We start from the raw sequence: 21,859 nt of genomic DNA, 5'->3' as shown, positions 1-21,859 counted from the left end.
CTAACTCCCTCTTAAATATAGCCAATGAACTGGCCTCAACTGTTTCCTGTGGCAGAGAATTCCACAGATTCACCACTCTCTGTGTGGAGAAGTTTTTCCTAATCTCGGTCCTAAAAGGCTTCCCCTTTATCCTCAAACTGTGACCCCTCATTCTGGACTTCCCCAACATCGGGAATAATCTTCCTGCATCTAGCCTGTCCAATCCCTTTAGGATTTTATACGTTTCAATAAGATTCCCCCTCAATCTTCTAAATTCCAATGAGTATAAGCCTAGCCGATCCAGCCTTTCATCATATGAAAGTCCTGCCATCCCAGGAATCAATCTGGTGAACCTTCTTTGTACTCCCTCTATGGCAAAAATGTCTTTCCTCAGATTAGGGGACCAAAACTGCACACAATACTCCAGGTGTGGTCTCACCAAGGCCTTGTACAACTGCAGTAGCACCTCCCTGCTCCTGTACTCAAACCCTCTTGCTATTAATGCCAGCATACCATTCAACTTTTTCACCACCTGCTGTACCCACATGCCCACTTTCAATGACTGGTGTATAATGACACCCAGGTCTCGTTGCACCTCCCCTTTTCCTAATCGGCCACCATTCAGATAATAATCTGTTTTCCTGTTCTTGCCACCAAAGTGGATAACCTCACATTTATCCACATTAAATTGCATCTGTCATGAATTTGCCCACTCACCTAACCTATCCAAGTCACATCCTCTTAGCATCCTCCTCACAGCTAACACTGCCGCCCAGCTTCATGTCATCCACAAACTTGGAGATGCTGCATTTAATTACCTCATCTAAGTCATTAATATATATTGTAAATAGCTGGGGTCCCAGCACTGAGCCTTGCGGTAACCCACTAGTCACTGCCTGCCATTCTGAAAAGGTCCCGTTTATTCCCACTCTTTGCTTCCTGTCTGCCAACCAATTCTCTATCCACATCAATACCTTACCCCTAATACCATGTGCTTTAAGTTTGCACACTAATCTCCTGTGTGGGACCTTGTCAAAAGCCTTTAGAAAATCCAAATATACCACATCCACTGGTTCTCCCCTATCCACTCTACTAGTTACATCCTCAAAAAATTCTGAGATTCGTCAGACATGATTTTCCTTTCACAAATCCATGCTGACTTGTCTGATGAATTCACCGCTTTCCAAATGTGCTGTTATCACATCTTTGATAACTGACTCGAGCATTTTTCCCACAACCGATGTTAGGCTAACCGGTCTATAATTCCCCGGTTTCTCTCTCCCTCCTTTTTTTAAAAGGCGGGGTTACATTAGCCACCCTCCAATCCTCAGGAACTAGTCGAGAATCTAAAGAGTTTTGAAAAATTATCACTAATGCATCCACTATTTCTTGGGCTACTTCCCTAAGCACTCTGGAATGCAGACAATCTGGCCCTGGGGATTTATCTGCCTTTAATCCCTTCAATTTACCTAACACCACTTCCCTACTAACATGTATTTCCCTCAGTTCCTCCATCTCACTAGACCCTCTGTTCCCTACTATTTCCGGAAGATTATTTATGTCCTCCTTAGTGAAGACAGAACCAAAGTAGTTATTCAATTGGTCTGCCATGTCCTTGTTCCCCATAATCAATTCACCTGTTTCTGTCTGTAAGGGACCTACATTTGTCTTAACCAATCTTTTTCTTTTCACATATCTATAAAAACTTTTACAGTCAGTATTTATGTTCGCTACCAGTTTTCTCTCATAACCTCTTTTCCCTTTCCTAATTAAGCCCTTTGTCCTCCTCTGCTGGACTCTGAATTTCTCCCAGTCCTCAGGTGAGCCGCTTTTTCTGGCTAATTTGTATGTTTCTTCTTTGGAATTGATACTATCCCTAATTTCCCTTGTCAGCCATGGGTGCACTACCTTCCCTGATTTATTCTTTTGCCAAACTGGGATGAACAATTGTTGTAGTTCATCCATGCGATCTTTAAATGCTTGCCATTGCATGTCCACCGTCAATCCTTTAAGTATCATTTGCCAGTCTATCTTAGCTAATTCACTTCTCATACCTTCAAAGTTACCCTTCTTTAAGTTCAGAACCTTTGTTTCTGAATTAACTATGTCACTGTCCATCTTAATGAAGAATTCCACCATATTATGGTCATTCTTACCCAAGGGGCCTCTCACGACAAGATTGCTAATTAACCCTTCCTCATTGCTCAATACCCAGTCTAGAATGGCCTGCTCTCTAGTTGGTTTCTCGATATGTTGGTTCAAAAAAACCATCCCGCATACATTCCAAGAAATCCTCTTCCTCAGCACCCTTACCAATTTGGTTCAACCAATCAATATGTAGATTGAAGTCACCCATTATAACTGCTGTTCCTTTATTGCACACATTTCTAATTTCCTGTTTAATACCATCCCCAACCTCACTACTACTGTTAGATGGCCTGTACACAACTCCCACCAGCCTTTTCTGTCCCTTAGTGTTATGCAGCTCCACCCACATCGATTCCACATCCTCCCGGCTAATGTTCTTCCTCTCTATTGCGTTAATCTCCTCTCTAAGCAGCAATGCTACCCCACCTCCTTTTCTTTCATGTCTATCCCTCCTGAATATTGAATATCCCTGAATGTTGAGCTCCCATCCTTGGTCATCCTGGAGCCATGTCTCTGTGATCCCAACTATATCATTAATAACAATCTGCACTTTTAATTCATCCACCTTGTTACAAATGCTCCTTGCATTGACACACAAAGCCTTCAGGCTTGCTTTTACAACACTCTTGGCCCTTATACAATTATGTTGCTTTTACAACACTCTTGGCCCTTTTTGATTTTTGCCCTGGATTTGCCGGCCTGCCACTTTTACTTTTCACCTTACTACTTTTTGCTTCTACCCTCATTTTACACCCCTCTGTCTCTCTGCACTTGTTCCCATCCCCCTGTCGTGAACTAACCTCCTCTCTCCTAGTCTCTTTAATTTGATTCCCACCCCCCAACCATTCTAGTTTAAAGTCACCTCAGTAGCCCTCGCAAATCTCCCCACCAGGATATTGGTTCCCCTAGGATTCAAGTGTAACCCGTCCTTTTTGTACAGGTCACACCTGCGCCAAAAGAGGTCCCAATGATCCAAAAACTTGAATCCCTGCCCCCTGCTCCAATCCTCCACCTCATTGCATTCCTACTCTCACTGTTGCGTAGCACAGGCAGTAATCCTGACTACCTTTGCAGTCCTTTTTTTCAACTCCCTTCCTAACTCCCTATATTCTCCTTTCAGAACCCCTTCCCTTTTCCGACCTATGTCATCGGTACCTATATGTACCACGACCTCTGGCTCCTCACCCTCCCACTTCAGGATATCTTGGACACGATCAGAAATATCCCGGACCGTGGCACCAGGGAGGCAAACTACCATCCGGGTCTCTGGACTGCGTCCACAGAATCGCCTATCTGACCCCCTTACTATCGAGTTCCCTATTACTACTGCCCTCCTCTTCCTTTCCCTACCCTTCTGAGCTACAGGGCCGGACTCTGTGCCGGAGACACAGCCACTGTTGCTTCCCCCAGGTAAGCTGTCCCCCGCAACAGTACTCAAACAAGAGTACCTATTGTCAAGGGGCACAGTCATTGGGGTACTCTCTATTATCTGACTCTTCCTCTTCCCCCTCCTAACCGTGACCCACTTGTCTGCCTCCCATGGCCTCGGTGTGACCACCTGCCTGTAACTCCTCTCTATCAACTCCTCACTCTCCCTAACCAGACAAAGGTCATCGAACTGCAGCTCCAGTTCCCTAACGCGGTCCCTTAGGAGCTGCATCTCGGCGCACCTGGCTCAGATGTGGACATCCGGGAGGCTAGGAGACTCCACGACCTCCCACATCCGGCACCAAGGACAACAAACTGCCCTCACACTCATACTGCCCCCTCCTCAAGTAGCAACAAAAAATGAATACCAAATCTTCCTCGCCTCGCCCGTTTCCACCTAAGCCCGTTGAGCCGAAGCCCTTAAGCCTTCACTCTGCTCCCAGCTCACTCTGCTGCCTGCAAACTACGCTGCCTGCTGTATGAGGCTCTGTTCCTTTTAAATCTTCCATGCTTCACTGCCCGACGTCACACACCTGTGCAGTCCCACCTCTCTGAACGCCGATGGAAAAAAACGGAAAAATTCAAAAATGGTTTCCTCCACACTCCCGCTCCGATTCTCAGACTTCCTTCTCCACACCATCACCAATCTCATTGACTCCAGGGATCTCCCATCCACTGTCACCAACCTCATAGTTCCCACACCCAACACCTCCCGTTTCTACATTCTACCCATGATCCACAAACCTGCTTGTCCAGGTAATCCCATTGTTTCAGCTTGTTCCTGCCCTACTGAACTCATATCTGCATTCCTTGTCTCTGTTTTATACCCTCCCCCCCTCCCAGTTCAGTCCCTTCCTACCTACATCCTTGACACTTCACACACTCCGGATCTTTTCAATTATTTCAGATTCCCTGGCCCCCATCATCTTATCTTTACTGTGCATGTTCAGTCCCTGTACACCTCCATCCCCCACCAGGAAAGCCTCAAAGCTCTCCCTTTTCTATCTGGACACCAGACCTAACCAGTTCCCCTCCACCACCACTCTCCTCTGCCTAGCGGAACTTGTCCTTAGTCTAAATAATTTCCCCTTTGGGTCCTCCCACTTCCTAAAAACAAAAGGGGTAGCCATGGGCACTCACATGGGTCCCAGCTATGTCTACCTGTTTGTCGGCTACGTGGAACAATCTATGTTGCAAGCCTACACTGGTGACCATCCTGCACTTTTCCTACGCTACATCGACAACCACATTGGTGCTGCTAACTGCACCTGTGCTAAACTCATCAATTTCATCCACTTTGCCTCCAACTTCCACCCTGCCCTCGAATTCACCTGGTCCATTTCCGACACTCCCCTTCCCTTTCTCGATCTCACTGTCTCTGTCTCCGGAGAACGCTTAAGCACCGATGTCTATTATAAACTAACAGACTCTCACAGGTACCTGGGAGGGAGGGAACATCGACTCAGACCACACCCGGACCTCATCCCACCCTGCTACTTGGAAAGATGCCATCACCTTCTCTCAATTCCTCCGTCTCCACTGCATCTGCTCTCACGATGAGGCTTTTCATTCTAGAACAAAGGAGATATCTACCTTTTTCAAAGAAAGGGGTTTCCCTTCCTCCAGCATCAACGCTGCCCTCAACCGCATCTCTTCCATTTCATGCATGGTCTGCTCTTACCCATCCTCCCGCCACCCTACCAGGGATAGGGTTCCTCTTGTCCTCACCTACCACCCCACCAGCCTCCGCGTCCAGCACATAATTCTCCAAAACTTCCGCCATCTCCAACGGGATCCCACCACCAAGCACATCTTTCCCTCCCCCCCAATTTCTGCTTTCCACAGGGATCGTTCCTTACGCGACTCCCTGGTCCATTCATTCCTCCCTGCTGATCTCCCTCCCAGCACTTACCCTTGCAAGCGGAACAAGTGCCACACCTGGCCCTACACCTCCTCCCTCACTACCATTCAGGGCCCCAAACAATCCTTCCAGACACTTCACCTGTGAGTCTGTTGGGGTCATATATTGTGTTCGGTACTCCCGGAGTGGCCTCTTGTATATCGGTGAGACCTGACATAGATTGGGAGACTGCTTCACCGAGCATCTACACTCCTTCCGCCAGAACAAGCGGGATCTCCCAGAGGCCTCCCATCTTAATTCCACTTCCCATTCCCATTCCGACATGTCCATCCATGGCCTCCTCCACTGTTTGGATAGAGGCCACACTTAGGTTAGAGGAACGACACCTTATATTCTATTTGGTTAGCCTCCAACCTGGTGGCATGAACATTGATTTCTCAAACTTCCAGTAATGCCTCCTCCCTACCCCCACTTCACCATTTCCCATCCACTGTCCCTCTCTTATGTTAACTCCTTGCCTGCCCCTCACCTTCCTCTGGTCCTCTCCACCACTTTTTTTCTTTCTTCTATGGCCTTCTGTCTCTTTCACCAGTCAACTTCCAAGCTCTTTGCTTCATCCCTCCCACTCCAAATTTCACTTACCGCCTGGCGTTTCTCTCTCCCCTCCCCCCACCTTTTAAATCTACTCCTCAGCTTTTTTTCTCCAGTCCTGCCGAAGGGTTTCAGCCCAAAACGTCGACTGTACTCTTTTCCATAGATGCTGCCTGGCCTGCTGAGTTCCTCCAGCATTTTGTGTGTGTTACATGGTAATCTGGCGGGTTTTAAGGGATGGAAGTTTTCCCTTAGTAATGTTTGTTAAACTTGTGATTTTCAGAAACAGCTTCCAACAGCAGAGTGCAGCACACATTTGATAGCCAGCATCTGAAGGAGCGTGCTTTCTGCATTGGCTATTTCACTGCTTATGTAGTGCATGTGGCAACCCACTTTCTACACAAGCGAACGGGCTCACAAAATAGCCCGCGCGCGGGGAGAGACTTTTGTTATGTACCTCTGACATCATTGCCGCCCGGAGAGGGCTGGAAGGGAACTGCTTAAAAGCTGTGCCGCGAAGTTTGAATAAAGCAGTCTCGAGTGCGACTTACCGACTGCGTGTCGTTATTGCTAGCTCTGTGTGTAGCACATCGCTACATTGGTGACCCCGACGGTCCAAACGGGATTTGGACCAAAGATAATCGACTCTTCTTCATCTGTTCACACAGTTTCGCTAAAACTGCCAACTTTCTGGACGCTGAGACCACGCGTGTGGTTTGATCAAGCAGAAGCCCAGTTCCAGATTCGGCAGATATCTTCGGATTCCACACGTTACTATTACGTGGTGAGCCCCCTCGACCAGGAGACAGCCTCACGAGTTGGGGATTTCATACAGTCACCCCCGGAAGAAGGCAAATATGCAGCATTCAAAGCACTGCTCATAGGGACCTTTGGCCTCTCATGGCGTGAGCGAGGTGCCTGCTTGCTGCACCTGGACGGTTTGGGAGACAGGCCGCTGTGAGCATTAATGAGCGAGATGCTGGCCCTGGTTGAAGGACACAAGCCCTGCCTCATGTTTGAGCAGGCGGTCCTAGAGCAACTGCCCGAGGACATACATCTGCTGCTGGCCGACGTAGATTTCAGTGACCCCCGGAAGGTGGCGGCCCGGGCAGACATGCTGTGGAAAGCCAAGAGGGAGAGCGGGGCGCCCGTCAGACAGATTACCAAGTCACGCGCCCAACAGCAGGCCAGACCAGGCCCGGCAACAGAGCGCACACAACCCAGAGGCAGGAGTGAGGAGGCCAATGAACAGTGGTGTTTCTACCACCAGCGGTGGGGCACAGAAGCCCACCGTTGTCGCACGCCCTGCAAGTTCCTGGGAAAATGCCAGACCCAGCCGCCGCTAATGGCTACGGCGGCTGGCCACCAGGACAGCCTCTTGTACGTCTGGGACAAACAGTTGGGACGCCGCTTCTTGGTCGACACCGAAGCAAAGATCAGCGTCTTACCCCCGACAGGGTATGACACCCACAACAGGGTGACGGGACCCACCCTGAGGGCCGCAAACTGCAGCACGATACGGACCTACGGCACCCATACAGTGCAGCTACAGTTCAGCGCCAGCCGGTTCACGTGGGGCTTTACACTGGCCGCCGTGGCCCAACCACTCCTGGGGACGGACTTCTTGCGAGCCCACAGCCTGCTGGTCGACTCGCAAGGGAAAAGACTGGGCCATGCCAAGACTTTCCAGATGTTCTCTCTGGGTTGCCAACCCCACACCTGGACTCCATCACGCTGTCTGACAACGAATTCACCAGAATCCTGGTGGACTTTCCATCGGTTCTGGCACTGCAGTTCACAGCAGCCATGCCCAGGCACGGAGTACAGCACCATATTCCGACCCAGGGACCACCCCTCCACGCCCGCGCACGAAGGTTCCCCCCGGACAAGCTCCATCTGGCGAAGGAGGAGTTCAAGAGGATGGAGGAATTGGGGATCGTACGGCGGTCCGGCAGCCCATGGGCCTCTCCCTTGCACATGGTGTTCAAAGCAGCCGGGGGCTGGAGACGATGCGGTGACTGCCGCAGACTGAACGAGGCTACAACTCCAGACCGCTACCCCGTGCTGCACATACAGGACTTTGCAGCAAGCATCTTTTCCAAAGTAGACCTCGTCCGGGGGTACCATCAAATCCCAGTACACCCTGAAGACATCCCCAAAACAGCACTCATCACCCCATTCGGCCTGTTCGAATTCCTCCGAATGCCTTTCGGCCTGAAGAATGCCACGCAGACGTTCCAGCGACTAATGGATGCGGTGGGCCGCGACCTGGACTTTGCGTTCATCTATATGGGCGACATCCTCATAGCCAGCAGTAGTCATCAGGAGCATCTGTCCCACCTCCACCAGCTCTACTCCTGCCTGAGTGATTTCGGCCTCACGATCAACCCAGCCAAATGCCAGTTTGGACCCGACATCGTCGACTACCTGGTCCACAGGATTACCAAAGACGGGGCAACACCTCTGCCCGCCAAGGTAGACGCGATCTGCCACTTCGCCCGACCCAACACAGTCAAAGGCCTGCAGGAGTTCATTGGTATGGTGAACTTCTATCACCGCTTCCTCTCCTCAGCAGCCCGTATCATGCGCCCTTTGTTCACCCTGATGTCGGGTAAAGGCAAAGACATTACTTGGGATGAAGAGGCCGTGGCCGCTTTGGTTAAAGCCAAGGATGCCTTGGCAGACGCCGCGATGCTGGTGCACCACAGAACGGACATTCCAACTGCCCTCACAGTGGACGCATCCAACACAGCAGTCGGCGGGGTGCTGGAACAACTCATCGAGGGGCGCTGGCAACCCCTGGCATTCTTCAGCAGGCACCTATGGCCACCCAAACTTAAGTACAGTGCCTTCGAACGGGAGCTGTTGGCACTATATCTGGCAATCCGGCATTTCAGGTACTTCTTAGAAGGCAGGCCGTTCACCGCGTTCACGGACCACAAACCATTGACCTTCGCATTTACGAAGGTGTCCGATCCCTGGTCGGCCCGCCAGCAGTGACGTCTGTGTCCTACACCTCCGAGTACATGATGGACATCCAGCATGTCTCGGGAAAGGACAAAGTCGTGGCGGATGCACTTTCCAGACCAGCTATCCGGGCCCTGTCCTGGGGGTGGACTATGCAGCACTGGCAGAGGCACAGCAGGCAGGCGACAAGATGCCCAGCTACAGGACCGCAGTCTCGGGTTTGCAGCTGCAAGACTTCCTCATAGGCCCAGGTGACAGGACCCTCCTGTGTGACGTGGCTACCGGCCAACCTCGCCCCATCATCCTGGCAGCCTGGCGGCGGCAAGTTTTCAACTCCATACACGGCTTGGCGCACCCATCTATCAGGACAACCATCTGGATGGTCTCCAGCAAGTTCGTGTGGCACGGTCTTCGCAAACAGGTCAGCGAATGGGCCAAAATGTGCATGCAGTGCCAAACGGCCAAGGTGCAGCGGCACACCAAGGCTCCGCCACAGCAGTTCGAACCCACCCGCCGGAAGTTCGACCACATTCACATGGATATCGTGGGGCCCCTGCCAGTGTCGCGAAGAGCACGGTACCTCCTAACTATGGTAGACCGGTTCACCAGATGGCCAGAGGCAGTCCCGCTCACCGACACCACCTCCAAATCCTGCGCCCGAGCACTGATCGCAACCTGGGTAGCCCGCTTCGGGGTACCGGCCCACATTACCTCTGACAGGGGCGCCCAGTTCACCTCCAGTCTGTGGTTGGCTGTGGCCAGCCTGTTGGGAACACAGCTACACCACACAACTGCCTACCACCCACAGTCGAACGGACTAGTGGAGCGCTTCCACCGTCACCTGAAATCGGCTCTCATGGCCTGCCTGGAGGGGCCTAACTGGGTGGACGAGCTTCCCTGGGTCCTGCTCGGAATCCGCACGGTGCCCAAAGAGGATCTGCACACCTCGTCTGCCGAGCTGGTGTACGGCGTACCCCTGGTCCCAGGAGAGTTCATACCAGCCCCAAGAGGGCAAAAGGCTCGGCAACCTGGCCCCCGTACCGACTTCACAGCACGGACAGATCCCGATCTGCATACCCAAAGACCTGCAGAACTGTAAGTTTGTATTTGTACGAAGGAGCGCACACTGGGCACCGCTACAGCGGCCGTACGAGGGGCCGTTCAAGGTGATCAGGAACAACGGGTCCACATTCGTGCTGGACATTGGGGGGAAGAGGAGGTTTTCATGGTGGACCGACTCAAACCGGCCCATGTGGACTTGGCGCAGCCGGTCGAGGTTCAGGTACCACGGCGCAGAGGCAGACCGCCCAAACAGAGACTGATCCAGACTGTGGACATTGGGGGTGTATCACCGGTTCTGGGGTGGGGGGGTTATGTGGCGACCCACTTTCTACACAAGTGAACCGGCTCACAAAATAGCCCGTGCGCGGGGAGAGACTTTGGTGATGTACCTCTGACGTCATTGCCGCCCGGAGAGGGCTGGAAGGGAACTGCTTAAAAGCTGTGCCGCGAAGTTTGAATAAAGCAGTCACGATTGCAACTTACCGACTGCATGTCGTTATTGCTAACTCTGTGTGTAGCACATTGCTACATGCACATCAACAAGAATGAGTTTCTATGTTATATGCAGTACACCAGACTTTCATTCTCCAAGAGAACCACAATCTTGTCGTGGTTTGAGACTTGAGTGCCTCAATGACCCGGAGAGCTATGCTGTCTGGAGTCAGGGCTTCACTGCTCCCCATCTGTAATTTCTTCAGCTCTTCAACTTTTCGACCACACTTTGACTCAGACTCGCTATCACAGCCATATATCCTTTCTTGGAACGTGCCTCTATCGCCAACTTACTCCAGTTGGCTTTAGGATTCGTTTCCAAGCCTCTTAATTTGGACCTTCTGAGGATCCCAGGTACTCACATTTTATTGACTCTGCCTCACGCCGCTTCTCCATCAAGCTCTGAAGGCGACCCTCTCCGCCATGAGGAGGTACTTGGTGTCCCTATCCCAGACCCTTCCACACCTTCGGGACACTTTCTTTGCCGTCTGTAATGGTCCTACCCGTTATTTCATCCTCCGTCGGATTCACGCCTGCAATCGCCGTTTTTTTGACTTTGTCATGTTAGGCAAAGATCGCAAGATCCTACATCTACGGACTTCAGAGCCTGCCGGCCCCAACGCTAGCAGGCATGAACTTCAGATTGCGGCCACTGCCATTGATCTCGGCGGCTCCAACACCTCAGGGCAGATTCAAAACCCGGACTCCAGCAACGACCATGAACACCTTCACAGTGATTGCGCAACCACCAACTGCGACGCCAGCCTTGAACTCCAGGCCGGGTCTTTATGTGCTGCTGTTGTGACTCCCGTCTCCCCTTCCCCCACCAATACTCTGCAACTCCGTCTCCCTCAGATCCCACCGTCAGCTCCTGGGCCCTCAGAGGCTGCATCTTCCTCTCACCCCAACCCTCCCCTTTCCATTGACACCCCCAGCCTCCCCCCTCCCCCCTCTGATCCCAGCTCTCATCCGTGCCGGGTCTTTACCATCCCCTCCGACCCTCAACTGTTGGAGACAGAACGCTCTGTCCTCAGTAAGGGCCTCACCTTTGTCCCCCTTCGCCCACACCTCAGCGAGTTCCGTGTTCGCCACGATGTGGAACTTTTCTTCCGCCGTCTCCGTCTCCGAGCCTACTTCTTCGGCAAGGACTCTTCCACCCCCACCGATGACCCCTTCTCCCGTCTTCAACCCTCCTCTTCTTCATGGACACCCCGCTCTGGTCTTCTGCCTGCTCTGGATCTCTTTATCGCTAATTGCCGACGGGACATCAACCGTCTCGACTTTACCGCACCTTGTCCCCATTCCAACCTCACTCCTTCAGAACGCTCTGCTCTCCACTCCCTCCGCACTAATCCTAACATTATTAAACCCGCCGATAAGGGGGGTGCTGTTGTAGTCTGGCTTACTGACCTCTACCTTGCCGAGGCACAGCAACAACTCGCGGATACCTCCTCTTATTTACCCCTCGATCGTGACCCCACTAAGGAGCACCAGGCCATTGTCTCCCACACCATCACCGACTATCCGCTCAGGGGATCTCCCATCCACTGCTACCAACCTTATAGTTCCCACACCCCGCACTTCCTGTTTCTACCTCCTACCCAAGATCCACAAACCTGCCTGTCCTGGCTGACCTATTGTCTCAGCTTGCTCCTGCCCCACCGAACTCATTTCTGCATACCTCGACACTGTTTTATCACCCCTTGTTCAATCCCTTCCGACCTATGTTCGTGATACTTCTCACGCTCTTAAACTTTTCAATGATTTTAAGTTCCCTGGCCCCCACCGCTTTATTTTCCCCATGGATGTCCAGTCCTTATATACTTCCATCCCCCATCAGGAAGGTCTCAAAGCTCTACGCTTCTTTTTGGATTCCAGACCTAATCAGTTCCCCTCTACCACCACTCTGCTCCGTCTAGCGGAATTAGTCCTTACTCTTAATAATTTCTCCTTTGGCTCCTCTCACTTCCTCCAAACTAAAGGTGTAGCTATGGGCACCCGTATGGGTCCTAGCTATGCCTGCCTTTTTGTTGGCTTTGTGGAACAATCTATGTTCCGTGCCTATTCTGGTATCTGTCCCCCACTTTTCCTTCGCTACATCGACGACTGCATTGGCGCTGCTTCCTGCACGCATGCAGAACTCGTTGACTTTATTAACTTTGCCTCCAACTTTCACCCTGCCCTCAAGTTTACCTGGTCCATTTCCGACACCTCCCTCCCCTTTCTAGATCTTTCTGTCTCTGTCTCTGGAGACAGCTTATCCACTGATGTCTACTATAAGCCTACTGACTCTCACAGCTATCTGGACTATTCCTCTTCTCACTCTGTCTCTTGCAAAAACGCCATCCCCTTCTCGCAATTCCTCCGTCTCCGCCGCATCTGCTCTCAGGATGAGGCTTTTCATTCTAGGACGAGGGAGATGTCTTCCTTTTTTAAAGAAAGGGGCTTCCCTTCCTCCACTATCAACTCTGCTCTTAAACGCATCTCCCCCATTTCACGTACATCTGCTCTCACTCCATCCTCCCGCCACCCCACTAGGAATAGGGTTCCTCGGTCCTCACCTACCACCCCACCAGTCTCCGGGTCCAACATATTATTCTCCGTAACTTCCGCCACCTCCAACAGGATCCCACCACTAAGCACATCTTTCCCTCCCCCCTCTCTCTGCATTCTGCAGGGATCGCTCCCTACACAACTCCCTTGTCCATTCGTCCCCCCCATCCCTCCCCACTGATCTCCCTCCTGGCACTTATCCGTGTAAGCGGAACAAGTGCTACACATGCCCTTACACTTCCTCCCTTACCACCATTCAGGGCCCCAAACAGTCCTTCCAGGTGAGGCAACACTTCACCTGTGAGTCGACTGGGGTGATATACTGCGTCCGGTGCTCCCGATGTGGCCTTTTATATATTGGCGAGACCCGACGCAGACTGGGAGACCGCTTTGCTGAACATCTACGCTCTGTCCGCCAGAGAAAGCAGGATCTCCTAGTGGCCACACATTTTAATTCCACATCCCATTCCCATTCTGACATGTCTATCCACGGCCTCCTCTACTGTAAAGATGAAGCCACACTCAGGTTGGAGGAACAACACCTTATATTCTGTCTGGGTAGCCTCCAACCTGATGGCATGAACATCGACTTCTCTAACTTCCACTAGGCCCCACCTCCCCCTCGTACCCCATCTGTTACTTATTTTTATGCACACATTCTTTCTCTCACTCTCCTTTTTCTCCCTCTGTCCCTCTGAGTATATCTCTTGCCCATCCTCTGGGTCCCCCCCCCCTTGTCTTTCTTCCCGGACCTCCTGTCCCATGATCCTTTCGTATCCCCTTTTGCCTATCACCTGTCCAGCTCTTGGTTCCATCCCTCCCCCTCCTGTCTTCTCCTATCATTTTGGATCTCCCCCTCCCCCTCCAACTTTCAAATCCCTTACTCACGCTTCCTTCAGTTAGTCCTGACGAAGAGGTCAACTGCACCTCTTCCTACAGATGCTGCCTGGCCTGCTGCGTTCACCAGCAACTTTGATGCGTGTTGCTTGAATTTCCAGCATCTGCAGAATTCCTGTTGTTTGCGTTGGAGTCAGGGCTTTCTGCTTTGGCTTTTGGTAGGGTCACTCATGCCAAACAGGTCAAAGAGTAGAGGACAGAGAGTGGTCCACCAGTCCTCCAGGTTCGAGGGTTCAGCTCAGGGCTAACAACCCTGACTGGTAAAACAAAATTGTGATGGAAAAAGCAATGAAGAACCCTTCTACATCTGAGTACCATGATATTCCTGAATCTCCACACGGGACTTGCATAACTGACAATAGTGAGAAACGAGAGGAAGCTACTGGCACGGTGGAGGAAGCCCTGACCACCGCCAGAGATGGAGGACCTTCACTGCTGCCCGAAACACCAGCAGCGTAACTGGCATATGCCGCTGACCTCTCTGGGGAGACTTATAAACTTACTACTTAAATTCAGGGCAAGAATAAATGTGATCAGTTTGCTGACACCATCAAACAAAACGAAGGCTAAGATATTTTCTTTTAAAAAGTAATAGGTTGATATGATTCTTTGTGATGTTTATCACCAGTTCTGTTCCCCACTATATCAGCCATAGCAGACAGCCACATGTAAAATAAACATTGCACATTGCATGCAGTCAAGTCCTGGTTATTATGTCTGTAATACAACTCCACTCGTACAGACTAGTAACGGAGCTCCTATTGTTCCCTGTTAAATGGGGCCCATAACGATCTGCCAATCTCCTCGGTAGGCTGAGGTACGTTAAATAATGTGTGACAGAGATGTGAAACAATAATGGAGATGGCAGAACATCCTTATGTTGGAAGAGGATCCTGACACTGAATCAGGCTCAAATTCCATTAGTAAGGTTAGCCATTCACTTTACAATTCACCCTTGATCCTCAGTGCTTCCTAACGCTCTCTTGTCATGAATGTCTATAGGTCTAAAGTCTATTTACACCTTGATGTGTGAAAGCAACACGGTAAATCAAATGTCATTTTTTGTTCATGGCTACCAAACCATTTTTAAAATGGTCACTCTCAGCACAGAGTGGAGAATCAGGCCTGTGAGTTGAAAGGGATTGAGGTGCCTGCGAAGGAACTGACCTCTGGTTTTCATGTTGTACACTGAATCTTGTGTGTCAAGGTACTAGTGGTGCTGTCTCATTATTATAATCCATTTGTAGAAAACAACAAAATAAATTGGCATATCAGTATTCACAAGAGAGACTGCAGGTGCTGAAGAATTCCTGATGCAGGATCTCAGCCTGAGATGTCAACTGTTCATTTTCCTCCATGGATGCTACATGACTCACTGAGTTCCTCCAGTATTGTGTGTGTGTTGGTTCATTAGCAAATCGGTGTATTATTGTTACATGTATGGAGCTACAGTGAAAAACTGTTTTACGTGCCATACATTCAGGTAATTTCATCACATCAGTGCATTGACATAGTACAAAGATAAACAACAACAGAATGCACAACAAAGTAGCAGCTCCCACAATGCAAGAAAGAACTTAGCTTTTTCTTTTCTTGATCTTTGGCTATGAGATAAACATGTTACATTCAACATAATATGTGGTGAATATTAGGACACAGCAAGGTCCCATACACAGCATTCAGATTTCTGTACACACGTTTCAGTGATGTTCACTGAGACATTCATATTAACTAACGTAGATACCCCTTCCTCGTTGTTGAAGTATTGTTAAGGTAACTTCAATAATTTTTCATTTTTTACCTCATCTGTCAACTGTATTGTTCCACCTTCTACGTGTTGTGTATTGCATGATACTCACAATGTGCTCTCCTGTGAAGTGGAGAAACCAAATGCAGGTGGGGATGACTGATTTACACAACCTGCCATTTCATTCCACAGCTTAATCTTCCAGTTGCCTGTCACTTTAGTATTCCCATCCCAATCGCACTCTGACCCGTATGGCTGTGGCCTCCAGCATGGTCCAACATGGTCCAACACGGTCCAACATAAGCTTCAGTGACAGCACCTCATTTTCTAAGTAGACCCAGTGTAATATTGAACTCAACAATTTCAGGTAACTCACTTCTTCTCTTTGTATCAGAACTAACTAGTTCTTCTGTAAAGGTCATCCACCAATAACATAAACTCATCTGTTCTCTCTGTACAGCCACTGCCTGATCTGCAGGACATTTAAATGGGGTCTTAAACCATCACAGCAATCGAACAGGAGGGAAAGGAAGATTCACCATCTGAGGAGCGAGATAAAGACCCTGAACAAACAATTCAAAAACAGTTCACCTGATGAAAAAGAAGGCGTCAAAGATCTAAGCAGCAAACTGTGGCAAGCTCAGGAAGGTGGAGCAGCTGTGAGAGTGAAGAAGGGAGAAGGAGAGTGTAGTTTGTTAAAAACTCATTCAGGGTCACCACGGCTCTTCTCAGCCAGCAAAGCTCTGGTACCTAACCAGCTCAAAGCAGGAGGCAGAATTTCTGCAGGAATCACACTGCGATGTCCGAAGGAATCGAGGAATAGAATTCAATCCAAAAGTCCCCCAACCTAGAGTCCCAGCAACTGAATGCTGAAGAGTGGCTGAAGAAAATTGACAAAACCGGACTTGCTGGTAAAATTAAGACATTGGCTATACAAACATAATCTTCTACCAAGGCTGCTCTGGCTTTTCACAGGTTTGAATTCCTCATGACCACTTTAGAAGGCGTCAAGAGGAAAGTCAACAAGCACCTGCCAAGGTGGCTGGGGATCCCCCAAGTTCTTCTTCAGTGGGGCTCAACATAAGTTCAGGCCAGCTACAACACCAGTAGTCATCAGTAGTGGAGGAGTTTAAGGTGGCAAAGTGTAGAGTTGTGTTAACACCGAAGGGCTCCAATGACAAGATCAGGCCGAAAGTGGGCCGCCAACTCAGCCACAGACCAGGCAGTGAGCTCCCTGCAACTGAGAGAGCTCATCAGCAACCCATGCCTGGGACAGCAAGGCCTTGGCTCTGTACCATTCCAATGAAGGATGGGTGCAAGTGACATGGCCCAGGATGAATGCAAGTGCAAGAGGCAGACGTGACATGGCCCAGGCAAAGGGATGGAATCACAAGGATGAAGGGCAGTTATTGAAGGCAGTGGTGCTGGGGTCACAGGGCACCTGGAAGAAATGGGATCTTCCCAAGCACAAGAACAATTGGGCAGAGCATTGGAGACTGGAGCCCTTCCACACTTCTTTCCTCCTGTAGTCCATGTATGACACTCTCCCTACACCATCACAGTGGCACACATGGGGGCTGAGAGAGGACTCCAACTGCAAGCTTTGTGATCAGCAGGGTTCCCTGGCACACATACTGTCTGGATGCAAAACAGCTTTAACACAAGGCTTGAGTATCGGTGGTGCCACAACAGTGTCCTGCTGTCCCTAGCTGACACACTGGAGAGGGAGAGGTGTAAAAAGAGACCGGCTGGCAGAGAGGCAAGCAGGGCAGTCATTTTCATCAAGGAGAGGGCCATGCCAGTCATATCAAAGAGGACTAAATCCAATCTGCTGTAAACTGCCAAATCACGGGAGATGAGGGTCGATGTAGGGAGGAAGCTGCAGTTTCCGGAGGTGGTGCAAACCACACTTCGACGAGACATCGTACTGTGGTCCACCGAAGACAAGAAAATCACCCTGGTGGAGCTCGCAGTACTAGGGGACGAAGGATGTGAGGAGGCTCGGAAGAGGAAGGTCCGTAGTCCAGCGGAGCAGGGACAAAGGATGACAGACGTGGCTATTCCCCGTGGGGCAGCATGAAGGCTGCTGTCTGCGCCAGGCCTTGATGAAAAGGGCAAGAACCAAGCAGCTCACAGGATGAGGGAGGGAGCAGAAAGAGCCTCTCGCTGGATATGGAGCAGGTGAGAGGAGGAGAGCTGGCAGTCAGGAGCAGGTGGGCAGTGGCTTGGCCACCACCACTGACCTGCCAACTGGAGAGAGTAGGGGTTAAGGGTCAAAACATTCCATGAAGGTCGGGCACCACCTGACAACATCTGCCCCTGGCCAAAGGCTACGGTTACCTCATCAGATACCTGAAGAGAGCACCCCGGTGTACGATGCAAGCTACCTTTTAATGACTAACAGTGCCTAGGCTTATTGCTCCAACTTCTCATCCTCTTCACCTAATTTGCTGGCAACTCCATGTGTAGAAGGATAATCCAAAACAGATGCTTTGAAAGTGAAAGTATCCAGCTCTGAGCCAAGAAGAGCAGACTTGCTCAATTTGTATCCAAAAAGTCCACCTGTTTAACTGTCAGACCCGTGAGACTGAACACTATGCTCATCCTCCTGCGGTGCATAACAAGGAGTGCAACACTGCTACGTCACACACAGCGAATTTGTCTTGTTCTGTCTCATTCTCAGTAATAGGCTGCTCTGGCTAACAAGCTATGGTCAGGGAACTCCCCTCTAATTTACTTCCCTCCGTAGAGTATCCTTTTACAATACTTTACCTCTGAGTTACCTTTGTCGACATTCTGGTTGGAATTCAGTCCCAAATATTTCAGTCAATTCCTTTCAAATTTTTTGATTCAGCTGACAAATACCTTACTAGAAACTAATGCAGCTGACAGAGACCATAGGAGAGTACAGCACACAATATCAGCACCAAACATGATGCCAAATTAAACTGCATCTCTTCTGCCTTCACATGATCCATGTGCCTTCATTTCCTGCATATCCCTGTGTCTATCTAAGACCTCTGAAAAGCCAGTATCCTATCTCCTTCCAACCCTGGCAGCCTATTCCAGGCTCTTATCAATCTCTGTGTAAAAAAACTTCGTCCTATACATCTCCTTTAAATTTTCCCCCTCTCACCTTAAATGCTTTTCTTCTTGTATTTTAACTACCTACTCTCTCTATGTCTCTCTTTATAAATTTCTGTCACGGCTGTCCTCAGTCTCCAACACTTTAGAGAAAACTACCCAAGTTTGTCCAAGCACTCCTTATAGATCATGCGCTCTAATCCAGGCAGCATCCTAGTAAACATTTTCTGCAACACTTTCCAAGCCTTTCACATCCTTCCTGAAACGGGGCAACCAGATTAAGTTGGGCTAACAACTGTGGACGTGAATTACAGAAACTCCCGTGACTGCGTGTGTTTCCTCTGGGTGCTCTGGTTTCCTCCCACAGTCGAAAGATGTACCGGTTGGTAGGTTAATTGGTCATTATAAATTGCTACGTGATTAGGCTAGGGTTAAATCGGGGGTTCCTGGGTGGTGCAGCTTGAAAGGCTGGAAGGACCTATTCCGTGCTGTATCTCAATAAATAAATAAATTTGTTTGCCTAAATATACAAACGCAGTATTTAAGCACATTTATCCTCAGCCTTACCTATTAGTTCTTCTTGGATATGCTTTATCGAAAATCAGTTCATTATAGGGCAACTTCTTAAATTTGTCACTGCCCACTGCAACATAATATCCTCCATTTTCAAGTTCAGAGCCGTCATTGATGGACCTTCCATCCAATGTATGAAGCCTGGAAGAAATTTACATGAAAGCTGTAAGTTACCATATTGAAATAAAATTCAGGAGGATCAGACATGCCACATCTTAATTCAAGCTTGCCTTAAGGTACAAGGAAATAAATAATAGTGGCAATTTTGTTAGTAAGAGCATTGGGATTGAGGATTGAACCATGTTTGTGTAATAATAGCTTATCATTCAGCTGATGCTCATTCGGTTCACATGCTGTGACGGCACTGAAATCTGGAAGTTAATAGTCTGGAAGTTTGTAGTCAGGAATTGATTAAAATGCACTTAGATGAAACAAATCAATTGGGTATTTAAAAGGGTAACAAGCTTATGCAGCAAGTGGTAGATCTATCCAACTGTTTCTTTGCATAATAGTAAAAATGAGGGAGGTTAGGGTATTTACTGAACATAAGATGATTAGTGTTAATGAAGAAAAAAACTTGAGTGAGTTCTTAAACCAAAGCTTTAATATTCAACAGAGCATTTTGCACCAATGGTCTCTTTTTCAGATTTTCTTATAGCTTTTATTGTCATACCTCTGAGTGGAAATATTAGTCATAAAGTCATAGAAGATATAATGCATGCATTACTAAATGACAATAAAAGAGGACTGCGTGTCCTCATAATCTAATCTAATCTAATATAGCATGGAAAGAGGTCCTCTAGCCCACCAAATCCAGCCAAGAATCACTACCTCTTTATACTAATCTTACATTAAGCTCACTTTTTTAATTCTCCCCATATTCTCATTAACTTTCCCCAGAGTCTTCCATTCATTTACACAATTAGGGATATTTACAATGACCAATTAACCTAATGAGGTACACAGTTTTGAGACGTGGGGTAAATAGGAAGGATGTATGAGTTTCACATAGACAGCAGCCGAGGTCTGGATTGAACTAAGTTCTTTGGTGTTGCAGGGCATTGGCTCTACCAACCATGTCACTGAGCCACCCTTTAAACAAGGGTTTTGTATCACTTTAGGATTTTGGTGTATGTGGAAATATTCTTGACATCCAATATCTTTAGTTTCTAAACTCCCTTTTTTTCTCAGAATGAAGGTTGGCTTTCTTGTGTGAAAGCTTGCATTTTTGACTCTTAATTTTGTTGTTAAAATATAAAGATTAAGGTCAACATTAGTCACTCTCTTTGGATGAATATTTTCTAATATTCTATTGAATGATCCTAAATGTATTGACCTAAAATGTCTCATTCAATAATGAAAACCAAAACTAAAAGAGATTTACAAATTATTCTGAAGTACAGTTTTGCATTCAGTTAAAAGCATTCACAATAAAGGAGAGAGTACTAAATTTGTTTTGGGTGTGTCTTATGTCCCTGATTCCAAGAGATTCCATGCCATTAATTTGCAGTTAGTTTATAACCAGAACACAATGTGGATCAATGCCCAGTATCCCAAATGTGGTCACAATGCAGTTAATCTGTGAAGACCTTCCCTGTGTGCAGGCTGTGAGCTATGTGCGTGACGTCTTTTTCAAGAGTGGCTGTGACTCCGTGGTATTTCCAACCAACTTCAAGAGCAAGACAGCCAAGGAGAACAAGATTGTGAGATGGCTTTAAATGTGAGTTTGTAAAGCATCGTAAGCAAGTGAGGACGTGGTGAAACATGTTAACACTATGCCCATATCAATCCATATTGGTTGTATCATCACTTCCCTGTATTGAACTGCATTTGCCTGTTGCTGCCCATTTCATCACACTCTCTGCATCATCTTGAAACCTACAATTTGTAGATGGAGTTAAATTTGAAGACTTCGGTTTCGAGATGGCGGTGCAGTGGAAGTTCTGCTTGCTGAGCTCACCACAACACTGATAATTTCGCATATAAACCTATCCGTTCCAACTTTTTTTTTAAATGCCCAAGTGTCAGATTTAATGACATGAACATTGATGAGTATTTTTTTGAGCTGCTTCAACACCATGCCATCAAAAGGTACTGAAAAGGCAGCCAGAATGGACTGCACAGTGTGCTCACCTGGGGCTGAGGAGCTAGCTACTGCTAACACGTTGGACCCTGCTTTTTCTCAAGTAATTCAGGAAGTTACAGAGAACATATCCAAAATGATGGACAAGAAGCTGGGTCCACTCTCTCTAACACTCCAGAACCACACATTGGAGCTTAAAAATCTTGATACAAGAACGACCAAGGCCGAGAGTCAAGTCTCCGCGGTTGAGACTGTAGCTGATCAAGCCCAAAGCCGCATCCGGGCACTAGAAAAGCAAGTTCAAAGCCTGTCTGACCATATTGATGATCTTGAGAATAGAGGGAGGAAGAAGAACATACAAATTATGAGTCTACGTGAAGGTACAGAAGGCAGC

At 48.7% G+C, this 21,859-nt stretch overlaps 1 protein-coding gene across 2 annotated transcripts in view; it reads right to left on the bottom strand.

The window, feature by feature from the left end:
* Nucleotides 1-21,859, bottom strand: part of LOC140212582 (doublecortin domain-containing protein 2-like) — a 207,694-nt gene that overhangs the window by 135,220 nt on the left and 50,615 nt on the right. For both annotated transcript variants that reach the window (XM_072283558.1, XM_072283559.1), the window contains exon 5: nt 19,377-19,523. In XM_072283558.1, the coding sequence (XP_072139659.1) occupies nt 19,377-19,523 (147 nt within the window). The remainder of the gene's footprint in view (nt 1-19,376; nt 19,524-21,859) is intronic.

This window comes from Mobula birostris, chromosome 19 (assembly GCF_030028105.1).
Source record: "Mobula birostris isolate sMobBir1 chromosome 19, sMobBir1.hap1, whole genome shotgun sequence".
In the NCBI taxonomy this organism is placed as follows: domain Eukaryota; kingdom Metazoa; phylum Chordata; class Chondrichthyes; order Myliobatiformes; family Myliobatidae; genus Mobula; species Mobula birostris.
This window is presented reverse-complemented; position numbering and strand designations above follow the sequence as displayed.